Source organism: Rousettus aegyptiacus, unplaced genomic scaffold (assembly GCF_014176215.1).
Source record: "Rousettus aegyptiacus isolate mRouAeg1 unplaced genomic scaffold, mRouAeg1.p scaffold_m13_p_10, whole genome shotgun sequence".
In the NCBI taxonomy this organism is placed as follows: Eukaryota; Metazoa; Chordata; class Mammalia; order Chiroptera; family Pteropodidae; genus Rousettus; species Rousettus aegyptiacus.
Window position 1 is genome coordinate 32,015,621 of NW_023416285.1, and position 22,217 is coordinate 32,037,837.

The 22,217-nt window shown below is 38.3% G+C and overlaps 1 protein-coding gene across 2 annotated transcripts; it reads left to right on the plus strand.

The window, feature by feature from the left end:
- Nucleotides 1-506: 506 nt before the first annotated feature.
- Nucleotides 507-19,768, plus strand: ADH7 (alcohol dehydrogenase 7 (class IV), mu or sigma polypeptide). Of its 2 annotated transcripts, none has more exons than XM_016133600.2 (9): nucleotides 507-833; nucleotides 4,165-4,277; nucleotides 5,150-5,288; nucleotides 5,580-5,667; nucleotides 5,767-5,983; nucleotides 12,472-12,732; nucleotides 14,178-14,313; nucleotides 16,757-16,895; nucleotides 18,848-19,768. In XM_016133600.2, exons 3-9 carry the CDS (start codon nucleotides 5,198-5,200, stop codon nucleotides 18,870-18,872), a joined length of 957 nt encoding a protein of 318 aa, XP_015989086.2. In that variant the 5' UTR covers nucleotides 507-833; nucleotides 4,165-4,277; nucleotides 5,150-5,197; the 3' UTR covers nucleotides 18,873-19,768. The 2 variants fall into 2 exon arrangements, with proteins under 2 accessions (XP_015989086.2, XP_015989083.2); XM_016133597.2 differs by having other exon boundaries at nucleotides 508-833; nucleotides 4,176-4,277.
- The last annotated feature ends 2,449 nt before the right edge of the window (nucleotides 19,769-22,217 follow it).

Genomic DNA, 22,217 nt, shown 5'->3' on the forward strand with positions numbered 1-22,217 from the left:
ACTGATTCAACAGCTACTTCAGAAGAGATAAGCACTTGCCAAGTCAAGGAAGCCCCCTGGCCTCTGGGAGCCAGTATGCAGGCTGGAATTCAGTTTCCCTCTGCCCTGCCTGCACTGTGCATACTTGTGCCTTGCACCATCTACACAACATAGGAGGCAACTCTGCGTGTAACAGTGATTTGGATCCAGGTCATAATCTGTCCATGTGCGGGGGCAACAAGTTTTACTTTTCTTTCTACCCCCAAACACCTGGAAACCATAGCTGTCCACATTTATGATCTGTGTACCCCAAACACCCCTTTCCAAATCTGGACCTTCTAATTTGTTTTCATTTTCTTGGCCCTATTGTCACTTATGTTTAATTACATATTTCACACAAACTACATGAAGTCTTTGTAAAATGAAGTAGAACATAAATGCAAATATACATGCACCTCCCTGCAGTCAGCCGTGCCGAGCAGAGCAGCTGAAGAAGCACACGATACATTTTTAATGAATTGTGTTGAACTCAACCGGCCCGTCCTGTTTCTATTTTGCCAAATATAAGAAGGGTGAGAGCAGCCCTTTTCACTAGGCTTGATTATCCTGTCTTTTTAAGTTCTCCACGCTTAGCTTGAATCTTAATAAGTTGCTGTTTTTCTTTTCATGATGTAATCTGTAAAGGATGTGGTGTTGAGTTACATTGCTGAAGAAGAAACTTTTGAGCCAGACCGTTCATCTGCAAATATAAGTCTTGCTATTTAGAGTAGCATAAGACAACTATCAGTGAGAAAAAGTCTCTGTTTATTGAAATAAAAAACCAAGAGGAAGATAAGATGACCACTGCTGGCAAAGTAAGTAGACATTTCTGATATTTTTAGAACTTTGACTTTATTAAAGCAATTAAGCAATTGGGGATATTTCCTGAGAAATTAGATGCCTGGGGAGGGTGTTTCCGAGTGCCAGTAAAATGGGATAAAGCAGCATATGCAATATTTTTTAGTAGAATGTAGGGGGAAAATGAAGCCATATGGATTGTACCGACATTATTAATAATTTAATTTCAAGATAACTGGGCGTTTGCTCTTGGAAGCAAAATGTATCCATAAGGAAACTTTCAACAGTCACATTTGAATGTGTTGCCTTCACCTCTAATTCAGTAGGAGACCAGAGTCTCATTTCCAGCTGTTGGAAAAGATCTGCTTGCTGTTAATGGGAAAGTGCTAACTGTGGAATGCAAAGTAGACAACAAAGTATCGTGCCTTTAGTTTTCTTAAGGATGTAGTTTTCATCAAAATATGCTTTAAAAATCTTCCAAAACAAGAATACATTGTAGTAAAGTATGTTTATTCCTTAGAAACAGAGTTGGCATCAACTTTAGAAATAGCTTTGGCATTTTTTTCATTTTCAAGTTGGTCTGTGTAGTTCCTCGCTTTAAATGGTACACAGTTTTGTAGTGTTATGTGCTTTTGTTTGTTTTTATTTATACAACTTGGCATTTAGCCTATCTTAAGTTTTGGAAAACTTGAGATGACATTTGAAGTCTGAGTGACACGACAATGGAGGAGACCCTATATGGTGAGAATTAGAAATCATTGTTTCTAGAATTGAATAGGAGTAGAATAATAGCATTCTGGTGTGGTTAGGAACATGGCAAAATTAAATTAATTAGGTAATTAATTTTGCACTCTGGAAGCTAGAAACTCTACCCACAGAAGTTAATGAATCTTATAGTTGGAACGAATCTTAAATATTTAGAACTTCATCAGACCAACAGATGTTTAAGTTCTAGTTATCCCCCTCTATCAAGTGGATATCTAGCCACTGTTAGAGCATTGCCAATGATGTTGAACTCAGTAGGCTCAAAGCAGCACTTTCCACTTATGATTAATAATACTGGGTATAATTTCAGAAATAGCATAAAAACCACATAATTTTGATACAGCGATAGCCATGCAAAGGCATGGTTTGCAGAAGGGTTATATGTACCCCAAGTTGCTCTAGTGTTTCAGGGTGGCTCATAAAAGGAGCAGCTCCCTTTACATTATGGGTTGTAGTTTCCTCCCTTGTAGAATAAATGTTTGTTTTCATTAACAAGGTAAAAGATGATTGTTAGTGTGCTAGGGCTGTCATAACAAGTCATAACAGACTGGGTGACTTAAAAACAGAAATTTATTTTCTCAGAGTTCTTTCTGCAAGCTAGAAGTCTGAGATCAAGGTGTCAGTACAGTTTTTTCTTCTGAGGCCTCTCTCCTTGTAAATGACCATCTTCTTTCCATTTTCACATGATCTTTTCCTGATCGCCTCTGCTTATAAAGACACAAATCATATTGGATTAAGGCCCACCTTAGTGACCTCATTTTAATTAAATAACTCTTAAAAGACTATCTCAGAGACATTCTGAAGTATTGGGGTTTAGGACTTCAACATATGAATTTGAAGGGAATACAATCTAGTCCATAACAATGACGAGCTTAAAACATTTGAATAATCAGGAAATATGAGGGGAAAAATTAACCACAGTCTTATATCCGAGACTACTATGGATTTCGTTTTAATTTGTTCTTCCCTCCTCACTTCTTTTTCACCATATTGTATGTAGTTGTAGTCTCACTATTTATTAATACTCTATTCTATTTTTCCTACTTAAATCTGTTAATGTGTTTAAATGTATAATTCTTTATTTCTAGATATGCCACAATTTATTTAATCATTTCTCTATGATTATTTACATATTTATTTATACATATTGATTATATAAGTAGTGCTGTGATGACATCTAATCTAATATGTATTGAGATTGTCTTTAATTGAACATTTTTCAGGTAGATTTTTACAATTAAATTATAGGATGAAAAGGTCAAAATACTCTTAGGTAGGGTACAAAGTTTCAGTTATACAAGATGAATGAGCATGGTGATGACAGTTAACAATATTGCATTATATGCTCAAAATTTGCTAAAAGGATAGATATTGAATATACACATGCACACACGCACACGCACGCAGACACACACACACACACACACCATAGTAACTATGTAGAGCTAATTAATAAGTGATTAAGCTTGATTGTAGTGATCTCTTCAAGATGAATACATATAACATCAAGTTATATTCCTTAAACATGTTCAATTTTTATAAGTCAAACATATCTCAATAAAGTTGCTAAAAAAAAATAAAACGGACCACATACAAGGATTACAAGTCTTAAGTATACTGATGTACACTGAAATTATTGTTGTAAGGCCATGGCATTAATGGAACACCCAGTTTGCCACCCCTTTGACAATACTGTGTATTCTCATTAAATGAAAAGTTACTGTGGACCGAAAATAGAACTGTATCTCGTCATTGTTTATTAGCAAAACCCCTTCTTATAACCAAGGAGAACAAACGCTTTATGATATATTTGTTCACTTGTTGTATTTTCCTCCTTTTGTCCTTTGGCTGTGTCTCTGAGTGTGAATATGGTACGTGGGAGAGCAGGAGTGGTAAGAGTGGACATCTACATGTTTTCCTTATAAATTTGATTAAACATTGTATATATCAAAAAGTGTTAACTTTTGTCACTTCTGCTTTAAGCCTTTGAGACCCAATGAGCTGCAAGAACTGGACTAGGTGTAGAAAAGAGATGCAAAGATGTAAATTCCCAGAGCCATCCAGGAACCCATGGTCTGCATACCGCATCAACTTTATGGCCCCTTCATCTCTAACTGTGCTCGTTTTTCTATTTCTTTCCCCACTGTTATGTGATCATACAGCAATTAAATACTGGCTTGAATTCTTGCAGAAAAATCCGCAGCCTTTCCTATTTTATAAATTTGAATTGTGGATAATTTGTACAGATGACAATTTTGGTCATTTGAAATTGTAGTACAAGAGCCTAGTTTATTGAACTATCATGTGACCACAAGCAATAAAAGCAAAGGGCTGGAAAGGATGTACCTCAGATCTAGCCCAGCCCTGCCACTCATGCACTATGTGACCCCGGATCGATCATTTGGGCTGCATTTCTCACACAGCAGACACAGGTGCATAAAAGATGATCTCTAAGAATTACAATTCTAGTTTTCTATGAAAGTCATCATGGGAAAATTAGAATATTTTATGAAATCTTCTTGTCCACGTTTATAGTATTTTGGGAATCTGTATTTGTAACGACATAATTCTGACCCATTATAGCTCTCACGTAGGTTATTAAATGCAAAGCGGCTGTGTTATGGGAGCAGAAGAAACCTTTTTCCATTGAGGAAGTAGAAGTTGCCCCACCAAAAGCTAAAGAAGTTCGTATTAAGGTAACAAGCCTTAGAATACATAAACCTAAAATATTATCACACCTACACTGAGTATATCATTGCTATGTGGTTGGATTCGTAAAGAAGATGTTTCCCAAACTTTGTGTATTAATTCTCTTACTTGTCTTGCTTATTGTTAAGGATCTTGTCATACTAGATAGGAAATTAATGGCGTGATTATCCCTTAAAAACAGCAAAATTAATCGCTCTTCTTTTTGTTGCCTTTTTATTGACATGGCTCTGATTTCTAAAGTGGCTAGTAATCATGACTAATGACTTCTTTTAAAACCTTCTGGGAGTTGGAGAGTATTGCGATTACTTTACAATCTCATTTGTGCCTGGAGAAAGGACAACTTCTGGGAGTGTTTCTCCTCATTCCTTTGGACAGAGCCTAACTGTTGGTTTGGACACAAAGTTGTTGAGTAGGCATTGCTGCCAATCTTTCCTTGACCCTCTCCTGTTACCTGGGCACTGTAATAACAGTAAGATTTTGCTCCTCGCTTACCTTCTTGCATGCCGTTCCCTTTAGCTTTCATTGAGAGAGTCCTAGGAGCACCTAGCTGTAAAAATCTACTTTTGTGCTGGCCACATGGTAAAATCTGCATTCCGGTTCCCTCGTAAGAGCAACAATTTACTACAGAAAGGCAATGAGATTCAAAGTAGGGCCAGAGGCAGCAGTATTGTAAATCCCTTGATGAGAGGGATCTTGCCTGATGGTCGATATTAGGCTCAGAATCTTCTATAAGTCACCACTATATTAGACAATCATACCGAATAAACAATGATCTTTTTAGTAGTGAGTTAAATATCCTTCCGAGTGTAAAATGACCACTTGGTGCTGGTTGGTGCAATGTTCTTGTCTTTGAACACAGATTTTGGCCACAGGAATCTGTCGCACAGATGACCATGTTGTAGAAGGAATGTGGCCATCTAAGTTTCCAGTGATTGTGGGACATGAAGCAGTTGGGATTGTGGAGAGCATTGGAGAAGGAGTCACTACGGTGAAACCCGGTATGCGTACATCAAATCACAAGTTTGAGATAACCTCTCAAAGGAAACAGCACAACTAGGAATCATTAGAGAGGGTCTTAACATGATTTAGGAGGATAAATGGATACAAGGAGATGGATGATACGGAGTAAAGTTTAATTTAGCAGTCTCAACCTTTAGCGAGCAAACCTCATGACACATAAAATTTAGAATACTTTTAAGAAATTCTTGCACGTGGCATAGGCTCAAATCACATTTGTTTATTTCATATTTGAATGTTAATGACCACCATCTTCTGATGTTTCCCTCTAGGTGACAAAGTCATCCCCCTCTTTCTCCCTCAGTGTAGAGAATGCAAATATTGCCGCAATCCAGATGGAAACCTTTGCATTATGACCGAGTAGGTTTCAGTCATTTACTGTAATGCCATTTACGTTGTTTTGAAATCTAATGCTAAATTTCGAATTGAACTAATATGTGTGTTTGATGTATCAAACAGCTTGAAGGCCGATGGCGTAATGTCTGATGGCACTTCCAGATTTACATGCAAGGGCGAAACCATCTATCACTTTATGAACATCAGTACATTTACAGAGTACACGGTGGCGAGTGAATTTGCCGTTGCCAAGATTGATGATGCAGCTCCTTCAGAGAAAATTTGTTTACTTGGATGTGCATTTTCCACAGGATATGGCGCTGCCGTTAAAACTGGCAAGGTAAGAAGAAAGATGGGCTTGTTTTTTCCTTTGTATTCATTTCTATTTCATTTTATTTATTTATTAAATGTATTGAGGTGACATTGGTTAAAAATTATATAGGTGTCAAGTGTACAATTCTATAATACATCATCTATATATTACGTCGCGTGTTCGTCACCCAAAGTCAAATCTCCTTTCATCGTCATATATTTGACTCCTCGTTTACCCTTTTACACCTCCCTCCCTGTCCCTGTCCCTCTTGGAAACACTAAACTGTTCATATCTGGGTATTTTTGTTTGTCGTGTTCGTTTGTTACTTTTCAGATTTATACCTCACATGTGAGTGAAGAACATGGTTTTCGATTTCTTCCATCTGACTTATTTCACTTAATATGATATTCTTGAGATCTATCTACATTGTTTCAAACGGCAGTGTTTCATCTTTTCTCACGACTGAGTAATAGTCCATTGTATGTAGGTATCACACACCTTCTTTACCTGATCATCTATCCAAGGGCACCTTACTTGTTTCTATGTCTTGGCCACTATAAATAATAATGCTGCAATGAACATAGGAGTACATATACCTTTATGATGGAATGTTTTCAAATTTTGGGGAATAGATGCTTAGAAGTGGGATCGCTGGGTCATATGGTAATTCTATTCTTAATTTTTTTTTTTGGAGGACCCTCCATACTGACTGTACCAATTTACATTCCCACCGGCAGTGTATGAGGGCTCCCTTTACCCACAGCCTCTCCAACACTTGTCATTGTCCTGTTGGTAATAGTCTTTCTGGCAGGTGTGAGGTAGTATCTCATTGTGGCTTTGATTTGCATTTGCCAAATAGCTAGTAAAGTTGAACATCCTTTCATATATCTGTTGGCCATTTGTATGCCTTCTGAGAAGTACCTTTTCAGGTCCTCTGCCCATTTTTTTTTTTTTTTTACATTGAATTGTCTGGGTTTTTGTTGTTATTGTTGAGTGATATGAGTTCTTTATATACTTTGAATATTAGCCCTTTATTGGAGATGTTGATTGAATATAGTTTCTCCCACTCAGTTGGTTGCCTCTTTGTTTTGTTGATAGTTTCTTTGGCTTTGCAGAACTTTTTAGTTTGATATAGTCCCATTCATTTATTTTTGCTTTCACTCCCCTTGCCTTTGAGGTCAAATTCATAAAATCTTCTCTAAAACCAAGGTCCATAAGTTTAAAACTTCTTTTCTTCTGTGCACTTTATTGTTTTGGGTTTTGTATTCAGGTCTTTGATCCATTTTGAATTAATTTCTGTGCATGGTGACAAATAGTAGTCTACTTTCATTATTTTTTCATGTGGCTTTTTAATTTTCTCGGCGCCATTTATTGAAGAGGCTTTTATTTTTATTCATTGTCTGTTTTTGGCCCCTTCTTTGAAAATTATTTGCCCATACACGTGTGGGTTTATTTCTGGGTTCTCAGTTCTGTGCCATCTGTCTATGCGTCTGTTTTTCTGCCAATGCCATGCTGTTTTGATTACTGCCATTTTGCAGAGTAATTTGAAGTCAAGCAATATGATACCTCCAGGCTTGTGGTTTTTTTTTTTTTAAGGATTGCTTTGGCTCTTCTGGGCCTTTCATGGTTCCACACGAATCTGACAATTTTTTGTTTTATTTCTTTTTAAAAAGTGGTATTGGGATTAATGGAGATAGCATAAATGGGTATACTGCTTTGGGTGATATGGTCATTTTAACTATGTTGATTTTTCCTATCCATGAACACAGAATATGTTTTGATTTCTTTGTATCTTCTTCGATTTCTTTTAATAAGGTCTTATAGTTTTCAGTGTATAGGTCCTTCACATCTTTTGTTAAGTTTATTTCAAAGTATTTTATTCTTTTTGTTGCAATTGTGAAAGGAATGTTTTTTTTTTCCATTTCTTTTTCTGAAAAATCATTGTTAGTGCATAGGAACGCAATGGATTTTTGTATATTGATTTTGTTTTTTAATTTTTTTCTTGGAACCCTAAAGACTTTTTTTTTTAATTTTGAAAACATATCTTTTAATTAGTTTTGTTTTTGTTTTTGGTATACAATGCCAAATCCCCTGGAGGAAAAATAAAAAATTCAGATTAGAAACTTTATTTGTAAATAAATAAAAATAAAATTTCTAGATTTAATTTTGTTTCTAAATTTTGGGTTCCAAACTTTAGGTCTGAAATTCACCATTTCTGTTTTACAAACTAAATGTCAACACTGGTGTGTTAGTTTGCTAGGGCTGTCATAGCAAAGTACCACAGAGTGGATGGCTTAAAAAGAAATTTATTGTCTCATATTTTGGAAATAGAAGCTCAAAATCAGAGTGCTGGCAGGACTGATTTATTGTGAGTGCTGGGAGTGTGGGATCTGTTCCAGGCAGCTCTCCTTAACTGTCTTCTTCCTGTCTTTCCACATTGTCTTCCAGCTATGCCCGTCTTTGTGTCCAAATGTCTCCTCTTTATAAGGACATCAGTCATACTGGATTAAGACCTGAGCTAATATCTTTGTTTTAACTTGATAATCTCCGCAAAGACACTATCTTCAAATAAGATTACATTCCTAGGTATTGGGTGTTAAGACTTCAACATATTAATTCGGAGGAGACACAATTCAGCTCATAATGGATGGAAACATTAATGATTTTTTAAGAATGATTATTTGGACTCAGTTTTTGTTACACTTCAGGAGTCAAAGAAGTGAGTAGAATAACACACAATTTGTAATAGCACAGCCATTCCCACGGATAATACAAGCAATTCACATACTGTGGTGCTCTCATCAATTCCAAAGTCTTTAGAAAAACTATTGATGTGTTTGTTCCAAATGTGTAGCTCACATTCTCTCCAAATTCTTTTATCCAACTCCCTTCCTGACATCTCCATTTGGATGTCTCACAGGTTTTTCAAACTGAATATGTATAAAACTGAATTCTTAATTTTCTTACTCCATGACTCTCAAACATATTTTGCCCACTCCAATTTTCTTTATTCTTGATCTTCCCTTTCTACCACCTTATATGCATTCCGGCAGCACCTCCTGTTGACTTTATGTACAAGGTATATTTTAAATCTCTCCATTTTCTTTAATTTACTACCATCATTATATTTTGACTAGACAGATGCAGTTGCTTCTCTTCTATTTTCCTCATTACTCTTCTTGACCATTTCCAATAATTCTCCATTTACAAGCCAGAGTAACTTTATACAACATAAATTGGACCACATTACTTTTTGACCGCCAAATCCTTCAGCGGTTTTAACACTCAGGACAACCACGTCTCGCCCACTATAATCCGACCGCGCTTGCCTCTTCGGATTCTTAAGCCTGCTGTGCTATTCCTGCATGAAGGCCTTTACCCACACTATTCATTGGTCTGGAACACTCAATCCTGAGCCCTCATGTGGTTGGTTCCTTAACATCACTCTTAGTTTAAAAATCATCTTCTTGCTCAGAGAAGTTCTTTTGTTTCTTTCTGCTCTATCTAAGCAGAAACTTCTTCCCATTATTCAAGGGAACATAATTGCTTCATGAATAGTGTGCATCCCAAATCTCAAACTCTCATTGTATCTTCAGTGTTCCTCATTAGACTACAAGCTCCAGAAAGGTAGATTTATCTCCGATATATGTTCAAGACAGATCTGAGATTTATGAATGTATAACATTAGCATGCATGCACATATCAGTGACATATCTGAGTTCCATTTGCTTCTAGATTTCTTTGGAAAATCTAGGAGATGGAATAGTGCTTCTCCAAGGGTCTATTTCTTTTTTGTTGTTGTTTTTTTTTATTTTTTTATTTTTAAAGGATTTTCCTACCAAGATAGAGGTGAAAGAAGGGACATTGGACATAGTTTTACATTAGTATTTGTAACTTTTTAAATTCTATTTGGTATATTAACCTCATATTAGTACTTGGTTGATAGACTATTAACTATGACATTCTCCACTTTAGCTCTAATCCTTTCCTGGAAGCTCACTTAGGGTAAATCACTTGAGAAAACATACATTCTTTCCTTTGCCTATTTGAAAATAGGTCAGACCGAATCTAAAGGTACGTTGGGAGTCTCTCAAACCCCTTTTTGGTCTGATGATCACTAGAAGGATTTATAAAAGTTATACTTATGGTTACAGGTTACTATAGCAAAAGGATACTATTAAAACCAGCCCTCCAACAAAGGCACATAGGGTGGAGTCCAGGAAAGATCAGGTACAAACTTGCAGTTGTCCTCTCTCAGAGGTGTCCCATGGACAGAGCTTAATTCTCCCAGCAACAATGCGTGACTTGAAGACTTATGAAAAGCAACAATGCGTGTCAACCAGGGAAGTTCACTCAAATCTTGGTGTTCAGGGTTTCTGCTGGGGAGCATGCAGCGCCCACATGTCTGAGCTCAGCTACTCAGACGCCAGCACCACCTGTGGTCAAGCTAATGACTCAAAGCCTCGGGCATTCACCATAAACCTCATTGTTAGTATAAACTATCTGGCATAGCACAAGGTCTCAGGTACATAAAGACACTTATATCAGGCAGGAAATTCCAAAGACACAAAAGTTATATTCCAGGAACCCATCAAAGGCAGGTCTTGAAGACCTTTGGAATGGTGGAACACAGATTTTTATTAAAGTACACTAAGGGGATCAGAACAGTGAGAAGTGGAACCTTACTACATTTTAAATTCATAAAATATTTTCAAATGACTTACATTTGACATTTTTATTTTAGACTCTGGCTTCCTCCTACAATAGTAATATGGGTAATTTGCTATAGATGTTAATCTCCAGTTCCCATTATTTAGAAGAGGAGGCTGAGCGAAGGAGAGAATTTGTTGGTTTGCTGCTGTCGTTGTTATTGATGACTTTGTTTGTTTCTTTGCTTGTATTTTGGGGTAGAGGGAATATCTGAAGTTAGCAGATACTGGGGCCATGATCCACTTAAAGATTCAGATGCAGGCTGACAAGAAGGTCAAGAAACTATCCCATTACAGATGGGTGACTGAGACCTAGGGAGAAGTGTTTTATAGTGCAGTTTCTTGGCACTTAGAAAGACCACACTTCAGGGATACCAGAGTTTAAGGTTTACCAGAGATTAAATGAGGAAGGCTGATTGAGATCCCAGAAGACAAAGTTAGAACCATAGCTTTTGTACCTAAATCTAGAACCTGAAATTCAACCATTAACAAAATATTTCATCTCAAATCTAGACAATTAAGTCAGCAGATAAACCGAGAGGTAAGGCATAAAATGCTCATTTTAATTTCTGTTGTAAAATTGTAAAATGTCGACCCTCAAGGACTCGATCGGTAAAGTTTGTTGAGTGGATAAATGAATGACCGAATGATATTTGAAAGAATGACTGCACTGAATTCAAAGCTCCAAATTCAGAAATGGAACTGAGAGACTAGGATGCCGTAACTGAACTTAAAATTCATGGAGAGTGGGTGCAATACTACTTCCGTTCTCTTTAAGCCTTTGTTTACAAGACTTAAAGAAATGCAAACATTTCAAATGTGGACGTTTCAAAGCACATGCATACATATTTCTTCAGCTAATTTCCACAAGGGGGGACAAAGCCAGAGAATGAGAAAGTCTGAAAAAACAGAGAAGAAAGAGAAAAAAGAGGGTGCAAGACAGAAAGAAGCAAGGGAGGAAGGGAGGAGGGAGGAAGGAAGGAAGGGAGGGAGGAAGGAAGGAAGGAAGGAAGGAAGGAAGGAAGGAAGGAAGGAAGGAAGGGAGGGAGGGAGGGAGGGAGGGAGAGGAAGAAGAGATGATCACCATGAGTGCCATACCCATTCTGTGTGTCTCCCTGAGTTCAAGTGTCTCTGCTACCTGATGTGAAACATAATTAGGGCTCTTCCAACAGGAAAATCACTTTTGGATAGAACCTCCTTTCATATAGCATAGCACAGGGTAAAAATCCCAAAAATGATTTAACTACATTTCCCTCCTGGAACTATATATGTATATGGATCATCTAATTGAAATATGGAAGTTGGCTTTCATAGAAAAACCAATTAATTTACAAATGACTCAGAGTTATGGTTACTAAGAAAATTCTAGTCAGGCCAAACCTAAACCAGACTTAGCATAGCTTTGTAGAGAAGAGATAATAGAGAACTTAGTGTTTATTTCATCTTGCTATGAGATTAGATGAGGTTATGGATGGGAGCTGAAAGTCTGCAAAAACTGCCACGACAAAGGCCTGAAAGATGTAAATTTTATAAAGTGTTTTCATTTACTTGGCAAATACTGGGGTTTGTTGGTTGGTCGATTGGTTGGTTGGTTGGTTGGTTGGTTGGTTGGTTGGTTGGTTGTTTTTCCATTCTCAGAACTTCTGCTGTTTTCAGAGCTCTTCATGGCATCATCATCAGAACAAGTGATCCAATGCTGACATCATAGTGGTCCTCTAAATTGTGTGTTTCTAATACTGGAGATACTTTGCAGGTTTAACTTTTTTATCCTACCTCTAGAATTTGCAGAAAATTTTCTCTCCACAGGTCACCCCTGGTTCTACTTGTGCGGTCTTTGGTCTGGGAGGAGTTGGCCTTTCAGTCATCATGGGCTGTAAGTTGGCTGGTGCATCCAGGATCATTGGAATTGACCTCAACAAAGGCAAATTTGAGAAAGCTATGGCTGTCGGAGCCACTGAGTGCATCAGCCCCAAGGACTTTACTAAGCCCATCAGTGAGGTGCTATCAGAAATGACAGGAGACAGTGTGGACTATACTTTTGAAGTTATTGGGCATCTTGAAACGATGGTAAGAGCCAAGTTTAGGGGAGCTACACAATACCCAACCTATTTGATCATGCAAAGTAACACTCATTTTGTATAGCTTTATTAACAAGCAATTATGGAAATACATGTTAGGCAAAACCTGGTAACCATGAAGCAGTTTTGCCTAAAAAGTCAAAAGCTATGAGCCGGTCTATATGACCAAAGTTAAGTATCACATTGCACCACTCTCACGTGACCAGAGTGTAAGGCAGCCAATCATCTGGACAAACTTTTGCATTCTCTTCCTCGTATATGTGGATTTCTTGGCAAAGGTGAATCCTTCTTTTATACTTTAGCAAGCCAAACAGCACAAAGCGACTCCCTGAGGAGAGATAAGGAAGAGACCTAGGTGGAAAAGGGACTATTCCAAACTTGGCATCTCTTCCCCCAAATCCATGATGTATCCAACGTCTTACTCGTTACACCGTAGCTTAGTTTTTCCTTACGTGAATTCCCTTAGAATAGGAATCTGTGACTTTCTCAAACATGCCTCCACTGTGGCAGCCGGCTGCACCATCCCTCCACGTAGGTCTGATAAATAAGTCTAGACCCTAGGTAAGAAAGCCCCAGCCTGCGCTAAGGTAAGGAAACTTGGAAATATGGGACAAAGTCAGTCTTGCTCAAGGTCAGGTAGCAGATTCAATTCACTCCAATACTTTTGGTAATTTATCAATAATTTGTCTTTAATTTACCATTGTAATCTTTTTCTAGTGCCACTTAGAATTATTCCATACCAACCAACAGTATTATAGGTTGTATGTTTACAGAACCAATATGCATATATTGGATATATTGTTAGGGCCTGTGGATTTCCAGGTGATATTCTGATGAACACTGATCTCTGAAAGATTCCAACATCCATAGCTACAATGTAGCAACTGTTCAAAACTTTTAATGAAAAAATGGACGGCTGAATGACCAGAAAATGCGGGGTTAGTCTTGGAGATGCCATGGGGGGAAAAAAGAGACTCTTTTATCTTATATTTTAGTATTTTATTTAATTTTCAGGCTAACAACAACAACAACAACAACAACGAACTAGCTTACTTGATTTAGTGTAGTTAATTCAATTTCGCTTCGTTCAAATGACTTTCCGAGGCTTATCTGAAATGGTGATATTGGTCTAACAACATCACAGGAATTTCCCCTGGATTTTGATCCATGGCATCCTGAAAATGCCATGAACATTGACTGTGATCATTTCTGCTTTTTGACTAAAGGGCAAATGTATGAAAGAGTTAAAGTAAGACTAGAGTTGTGTTGAGAATTTTTAAATGCAAGCAGGAAATAAAACAGATGCGGACCTAATTTAGTGTCGTGACTTGGAAACTTGAAATAACCACTGGAACTCTGATAGTATGTAGGGTATTCATGAGTCCATGAAATGCCATAAGATGTAAGAAACGGTCTCCTTTATTTTAAACTCAGATTGATGCCATTGAATCCTGCAATAAGAACTATGGGACCTGCGTGCTGGTAGGTATCCCTCCATCAGGCAAGAAGCTCAGCTGCGACCCTATGCTGCTCTTATTTGGACGCACATTGAAAGGATGCATTTTTGGAGGTAGGGAAGGCGCTCGAGCCTCTGGTCCAGGAGTGGTGACTTTAACTCTGTTGCTTTGACAAGTGAGAGAAGGCAATTGTCTCATCATATCTCCCTTAAAGGTCTTTCTTCCAAGGATAAAATGAAGTGATCTAACATGGGACTGTGACCGCAATAATACAAAAGAAGATTGCCCGCCCCTTGGCTTGATTTAGAGCTAATATCGGTGGGCGCATTTTTAATATTAATATTTGCAACTCAAGTTCTTCAAAGGCCTGAATGTGAGATACCAGCAACGTCTCTATGGGGATGATTTTATGGGATAGGAAGTGCTGATTTAATCCATGATTCTCAATATACACAAGAACGTGTATGAAAATAGAATTCATTCAATTCCCAATAGCGACAGCAAAAAAACCAAAAAACAAAAAACTCTGGACCCAAAGCCAAAATAAACAAACAAAAGGGAATTGTTGCATTTAAAGGAACAATTGAGCTTCACACCAGAATGACCGACACGGGCAGTATGGTCAATTCTCAGTCCTGGTCTTATATGAACATTTGGCAGGATTTGATACAGCTGGTGGGTTCCTTTTTCTCAAAAACTCTCTTCACTTAGCTTCTAGACATTACTTTGGTATCTGTTGTGCTTGTTCTTTTACTTTCACCTACTTCAATGATCATTCCTTCCCGAATCTCTGCTGGATCCTCCACGTCCTCAGATCTTTAATTTTGGTGTGTCCTAGCACTCAGTCCTCGGACCTCCTCCCCTTCATTTACATGTGCTTCCAAGGTAATCTCCTCTGATCTCATGGCTTTAAACACACTCTGCTTATAACCTGTAAGTATATATCTTCAGCCTAGACTTCCACTAGAGTTACAGATTCATATGTCCAATTGTCTACCTGACTTCTCCACTTGAGTATTTGATAGACATACAAACTTAACCTGCCCCTAACTACTCCTGATTCTACCATCTCCACCCTAGCACTCAACCTATTCCTCCCACCATCTTCTCATCTCAATAATGATGACCCCATCATTGATCAGGCCCCAAGCCTTGGATTACGTTCTTTCTCTTATACAATGACTATTTCAGCAAATCCGGTTGGTTTGATCTTTAAATAATACCCAGGATCGGACTGTTTCTCACTAGCACCATCACTTGTCCAAGCCACCATCACCTCCTTCCTGCAGTATAGTAACTTTTTAAATGGTCTCCCCACTCTCAACCTTTGCCCCATATAGAACATTTCCCACAGATCAGCCAGAGTGCAACGGTTAAAATGGAAGTCAGATCAGGTCATGCCTCTCTCAAAACCCTTTAATGGCTTCCTTTCTCGCTCAGAATAAAACCGGCAATGGCCAGAAGGTCCCATATGATCTGGCCCGCTTCCCCCAGCTGCTGCCGTTCCTCTGCTCTCACTCCACTCCAGCCACTCTGGCCTCCTCGCTAGTCTTGCTTGTCAGCACCAGCTCAACACCTTCGCATTTACTCTGCCTTTTCCCCAAATATTCTTTCCCAATATTCCTGCCTAGATCATTTTCCTTATCTTTTTGCCAAAATGTCACCTTATCAGGTAGGCTTTCCCTGAGCTTTATAAAATAACATTCCCTGGCCTCTATCCCACCCTGTCCTCCAACACTGCCTATGACCCCTCCTCGACTTTATTTTTCTCCCTTGTGCTGTCACTGGATGATGTGCTCTGCATTTGCTTGTTCATTTTCAGTGTCTCTGCATGAAAATGAGAGGGTGATCATGCTTCCTGAGAGCAGAGATTTCATTTGCTTTGCCTCTGCTGTATTTCCAGCCCCTGACATAGTGTCTGGTAGTAGAGCATACCCAAAAGCATTTACTGAATAACTGAATTTCCTTCTAATATTCCTGAATAACCCATAATCTCCCCGCATCACACAAATAGTCGAAGTGAGGAGGCTCAACTTATAGCTCGTATTGTTGTTTTTCAGTTCAAGTCTTATTTCCTCCAAGGAGCCTGCTCTAGAGAAGTGCATTTGGACCCAACCAGTCTCTTGTTTTCGTACCCCAGATAATGTTGTGGAAAGAGAACAAGCTTTGGCCTTGCATTGAGCATTGTCTGCGTTATGGGTGACCTTCACAAGAGCTGTAACAGCAGAGTGCTCGGTGAACTCAGAATAGAATGCTAGGAAAAGAAGTGGAACTGGAAACAGTGAATTAGAGATGGATTTTTTTTTTCCTGTAAAGAGATTTTTCTGGCAAACGAACAAAGATATTGGGCAGCTAGAAAGAGATGGGGTCAAGAAAGGTTTTTCTGAAGGGGAAGTTTGTCTTTGTTTCTTAAAATGGGAGAAATACAGCTTATGTGTGTGCTGTTGAGAATAGCCCAACATGGGGAAAAGGTTAGGAGAGTGAAGAAACAGATATAATAAAATATGAAAATTGTTTAGTGAATTGCAAAGAGAAAATATGTGTTTTTTTTTACAGGTTGCAAAAGCAGAGATGTTGTTCCAAAACTGGCGACTGATTTCCTGGCAAAGAAATTTGACCTGGACCAGTTAATAAGCCATGTTTTACCTTTTAAAAATATCCAGGAAGGATTTGAGCTGCTCAATTCAGGGAAAAGGTGCCTGTTTTTTGTTGCTTTGTTGTTGTTGTTGTTTTTCTGGTGGTCTTATCTCTTCTCCACAAGCTACTTCTAAAATTCAATGTTTATGAATATACCTACTTCTTTCCCTTTTATTTCTGAATCTTTAAGCTAACAAGATTGAAAGAGGTGATTGCTTTTGCATAGACTTCCTATATCATTGTCTTGTATTAACCAATTGTTAAAAATCTTTTGAACTTTGGTTTTCTACACTGGATGGATTTCATTTTGGCTACTTTTATTTCACCATAAAGATGCAAGCTTTCTCAAATAATGCTACAAATTTTCTTCATAGTTTTTGGAAGGCTTTTTCCAATATGCTTTCCCTGATCCGTGCAAGTCAGGTATTATGATCTTTACCATTTTCAGTTGAACGAACTAAGGTTGTTAGAGACAAATAAATAACTTGCCAGACCTTGTTGGGGTAGCACCAATATGCAAACTCAGTGCAAAGCTTGGGCTCTTTGACCGTGCCCTGGACTCCTTTGATGGAGCTGACAGGCTCCGAGCAAATGTGGGTGCTCTTCTCACTATTCCTGCTGTTTCTGAGGGTCGGGCGAGGGTAGAGGTAGAATACAAAACCGCACACAAACATCAACTACAGATGTCCGCTCATGCACGTCTGGAACAGCAAGCAAAGAGCCTGTCTACAAGAAGAAATAGGATTTCACTCACTGGGTCCATAATGCTTATTGAACATCCATTACGTGTCAAGGATTTGAGTTCCATTAGCGAAGAGACCTAACTGTACGTTAACCTGAGATCGAAATCCTCACTCAGTTTTCCCTTGAGTGCTTTTTCGGTGTTGTCTCTTGTCTCTACAACTGTTCTAGTCTCCCAGGCCATTGTATTATGAACAGACGTTTGACTCTTTTTCAGCAAGAAAGCAATGGGTTAAACTGTCCGAACAACCTTTACTCAGTTACGCAAAAGAAATGGCTTAATATGACCAGTTTGAAAAATAGTTACTTACTGCTGTCCAAAGACACACAAATTCCACTCTGAGGAACTTTGCTTCAATTGTCACCTTAATGCAGTGGCTTTCAAACTGACCTTTAGAAACCTAAGCTCTTCAATGTCCATCTACTTCCTGCATTGTTCCACTTGACTGTCTCGCTTGCATCAATTTCATCCCAAATAATTCTTCTGCCAGAACATCTGATCTCAGCAAATAATGCCATGTACTTTGCTTTTACAAACTAGGAGCCAGAGCCTCACATGCGACTCTTTTTCACTCTTGCCCACTACATGCAAACCGATGCTGAGCCCGGACGATGTAATCTCCAGTGTCTTCTCCAGCTTGCCTCCCCGTCACTGCCCATGAGCATTACCTAGTTCAGTCCAATCATCTCTCACCTGGACATGCTAACACAGTCTCTTGCCTTCTGTATTTTACCGTAGTAGCCAGGCCTTCACTAAGCTTCTAAAACTCAAGTTGCCCAAACTGTCAATGCCTTAGCATGATTTTGAAAGCTCTGACTACTCATTTATTAATCCATCCAGTTATTCAACAGCTAAAAACTTAGCACACTCTCTACTGCAGCCTCAGTGCCAGGCTCTGGGTATAAAGTGAGGGAGTAGGTCTCATGTCCTCCTACGACTTCCTAGGCAACCGGAAGTCTAACGCCTAGGGAATAGCCTTCCGGTACACAGCTTCCTAGCCTTGTTCATGCTTTCTCTTCAGCCGGAAAATTCCCTTTCCCTTGTCAGCCTGTTGCAATTGTGCCGAGGCTTCAAGAATCAGCTCGGAAACCCTTTCCAGCAACCCATGAGAAAGGAAATTAATTGGTGAGGACCACAGCTTGGAAGGATTTCCAACAGCAGCATTTACCTGAAGTTTCCTCTATCGGCTAGGAAGGATAATTGCTTAGACCGTACTTGTTTCGAAGATATGGCCACAAAGCACTAAAATGATCATTTTTACATTTCAGCATCCGAACAATCCTAACGTTTTAAGATTCGAAGTCGCAGGACGACTGTGTTGTGTAATGGTGACCTGGAGCTCCCCTTTCACACGCACCTCCACTGGATCCTGGATCTATTTCATCAATATGAGCGGGAGTAGAAGATTTGGTAAAGGAATGCAATCTTTATGAAATACATATTTAGTTTTATGCAAACACAGAAATTAGCCGGGGGCTTGGATCAACAATGTTATAATTTTAAACATACATTTTCTAAGGTCGTAATGATATATTTCGAAAAGATACATACATATGTGTGGAGATTTTTTACAAAGAGTTTTACCCAGCTGACACCAAGTAGAGAAGATTTAGCATGTGAGGATATGATACATAAAATATATTTATTTTACTGAATATTATAAGTTCAGAAAAATGAATTGAGGATGGACTTTAACACTTTGTAAGCATTCTTATTTGGATTCAATCGTCATTATTTTTTAAGCACATGTTGTAAATTGCATTTTGTTTTGAAATCAGTTCATTACATGCTACAAATTGATTAGATTAGGAAAGGAAAAAAAAACTTTTAGGAAGCATTTAATGATTAACTTTCAGGATCATCATTCCATAACTAGGCGAACGTGAAAAAGCATAGTATCAGGGTGCAAGAGTCCATCGCCAGCCTATATTACTTCAGAAAACTTGCCTTTTAATAATATTACTTAAATATAAAAATTACAGCTAGAAACACATTGCAATATACATCCTAATGTTCACTTCAGTCAAGTAGAATTGTAAGTCCCCGAGTCCCTGTTTCCTTAGTGATGACCCCGTTTAACAACTAAAAGAAATTTTTTTTGGTACAGCTGCACTGGCATTACTATCTTTGTATCCATCTATGTATAACATATCAAAAATTCTCAATAAATTTTAAATACTTTACAGAAAGTTTAGTGGTGATACATTTTGTTTGAATAGGGAGCTTCGTTTTGTTAGGGAATGTTGATTGGTCACGGATAAAGAATTAAAGCACCTGAAAAATATACAAAATCGTTCATAAGAAAAACAAGAAAGGTAAGCATAGCAGATAATGGAGGTTTAAACATAAGAATGCAATATAGTTCAGACACGCCTGCTTTGGTAGATTCCAAAATGTCCGGGTAATTACGAGCCACTTTGGCACAATAAACATGTCCCAATGAAATGTGGCTTAAATCCAAGGGGTCGAATTTCCTCTTTTACCATCTTAGGTTTAATCTAGATTTGTGAAAAAATAAAGAAGGTGAAATACCTGAAGAGAATGTGGAATTCCTTCGTGAAGTACCTTCAAACATCAGCTAGGATGAGCTATGGCCTCAGTTTACAAAAATGTATCATCTATTCAACATTTATAAACACATGATATGTATGTACATGTACGATCCCCTCCTAAGAATTACTCGGAGACATCTCCCTCATCCATCCACGGGGCCTACGGTTAGGACCCTCGGACCTAATTCCTGAAGGATAAACTTCCCCTTAAAACACTTTTTAAACCAGAAAAATACGTGAACTAAAGTGATGTTTATGGTTTTTATCTCAAGTTTCAAAAACCGTAGTAATAAGGATATCTAAAGTTATATACAAATATAGTTACATCAAAAGAAGTAAATGCCAGAAAGAATAAACATGCACACGCTCAGATCACAGTTTTTAAAGTGAACTCCGCTTTATGCCTAGAGCTTCCTATAAATCCTATTTTTATAAATGTTACACGTCACAATTCTATATATTTAATATTTATTGTGAAATTTTGTGGAATCATTTCTCACTTCTGAGCCTGTCATGGACAAATAGTGAACAGACAAGAGCTCCTTCTACCATCTTGCCGGGGAACTCTGCCTATGAACAGTTTTTCGAAGGATCTGAAAACTCTGCTTCTAAGGAGAGATCAGGAAATGGATAGTTTTTGTATATTTGTCATTTGTAGTCAATGAAGCCATGAAGCAATGTCACTCTGAGTTCCTGGGTGTTACATGAAATAGTAAATAAGCAAGAAATAGCCAGAGGAATGTTAAATGAAATATCCAGTTTCCAGTTTAAAAAGTAATCTAGAATTTAATCACTTCGATGATGTGTGAAGGGCATTCGTTCATTTGGCATTTTTTTCCCCACTTCAACCTTGGACCAAGCACTGAGTTAGGTAAACTCTTAGCTCACAGCGATGAATAAAAGGGATATGTTCTCTGCCTTTATAGAGCGTGTAGTGTAGTAAGAGACCCCTCATCAGACAGAAAAAGTTGAAAACCATATGATTTCACTCATATGTGGGATTTAAAGCCGAAAGCAACTGAAGAACAAGACACACAGAGACTCAGGGACACAGGCATAAGTTTAGTGGTTACCAGAGGGAAAGGGGGGAGGGGAGGATGTACATACGGGTAAAAGGGTCAAATGTATGATGACAGAAGGAAATTTAACTTTGGGTGGTGAACACATAATGAAATATGCATATGGTACTTTATTGACTTGTACACTTGAAACCTATATAATTTTATAACCCTACGTCACCCCCGTAAATTTAATAAGAAAAGAAAGTAAATAAACATAGAAATATATTGCTTACATTTGTGATGTGTTTGATAGGGCGGGGGCCAAGGATGAGTTGGAGCAGACCCCATGAAGAGGGAGGCAAAACTCTCAGTTAAAGGAACCACATGACCAAAGGCCAGCAATTTCTACCGAGAACTGTCGAAAGGCCAGTAGAGCTGGTATTTGCCTCAAAACATTAATAAAATGGTTCCGTTTCATGAAGCTGAAAAATACTAATTCTTTATGAACAATTTCCTGCATTTACTTATCTCAATAGTCAGCTTCCTCATTCACTTGTTCAGGCAAGATCATGCTTCAGTTAATACCAAGATGGATATGAACTGATTTTTATTTAGAGGGAGAAAAAGACTGTACAGAGCTTTCCCAAGAAAGCTCTTTCTACCGTGACCTCGACTCCAGTCTTCAAGCATTTTCTTCCTTGTTTTTCATTCCTCTTGACATCTATGACTTTTCATATTCCCCTTTAATAATTAGCTAAATGATGCCTCAAAAACCCGTTTACAGTATTTAACCTCTCCATGCACATATGTGTGTCCATCTTTTTTCCTCACTTCCTCATAGAGTTGGATTCCCTTCACGAAAGAAAAGGAAAATCCCAGTTACCCGAGGCAACCAGCCTCAGGATCCAGCAGCTCTGTCTACCAGTCTTCTGACATTGCCAGTCACCCCACAAGCGACAGAGAAGGGACTGGTGCCTTCCCGGAGAGGTCAAGCCTTTTTATCGGTAAGGATTCAGAGGATAGGGACCATGCTCAAAGTTCTTTCTTAAAACAGTACCACGTAGCACATTGTGTGTCCTCTGAAC

Coding starts and splice junctions, on each gene's coding strand:
- ADH7 (XM_016133597.2), top strand. Junction 12,733..14,177: donor TTGGGCATCTTGAAACGATG/GTAAGAGCCAAG, acceptor TTTTAAACTCAG/ATTGATGCCATTGAATCCTG. Junction 14,314..16,756: donor GAAAGGATGCATTTTTGGAG/GTAGGGAAGGCG, acceptor TTTTTTTTACAG/GTTGCAAAAGCAGAGATGTT.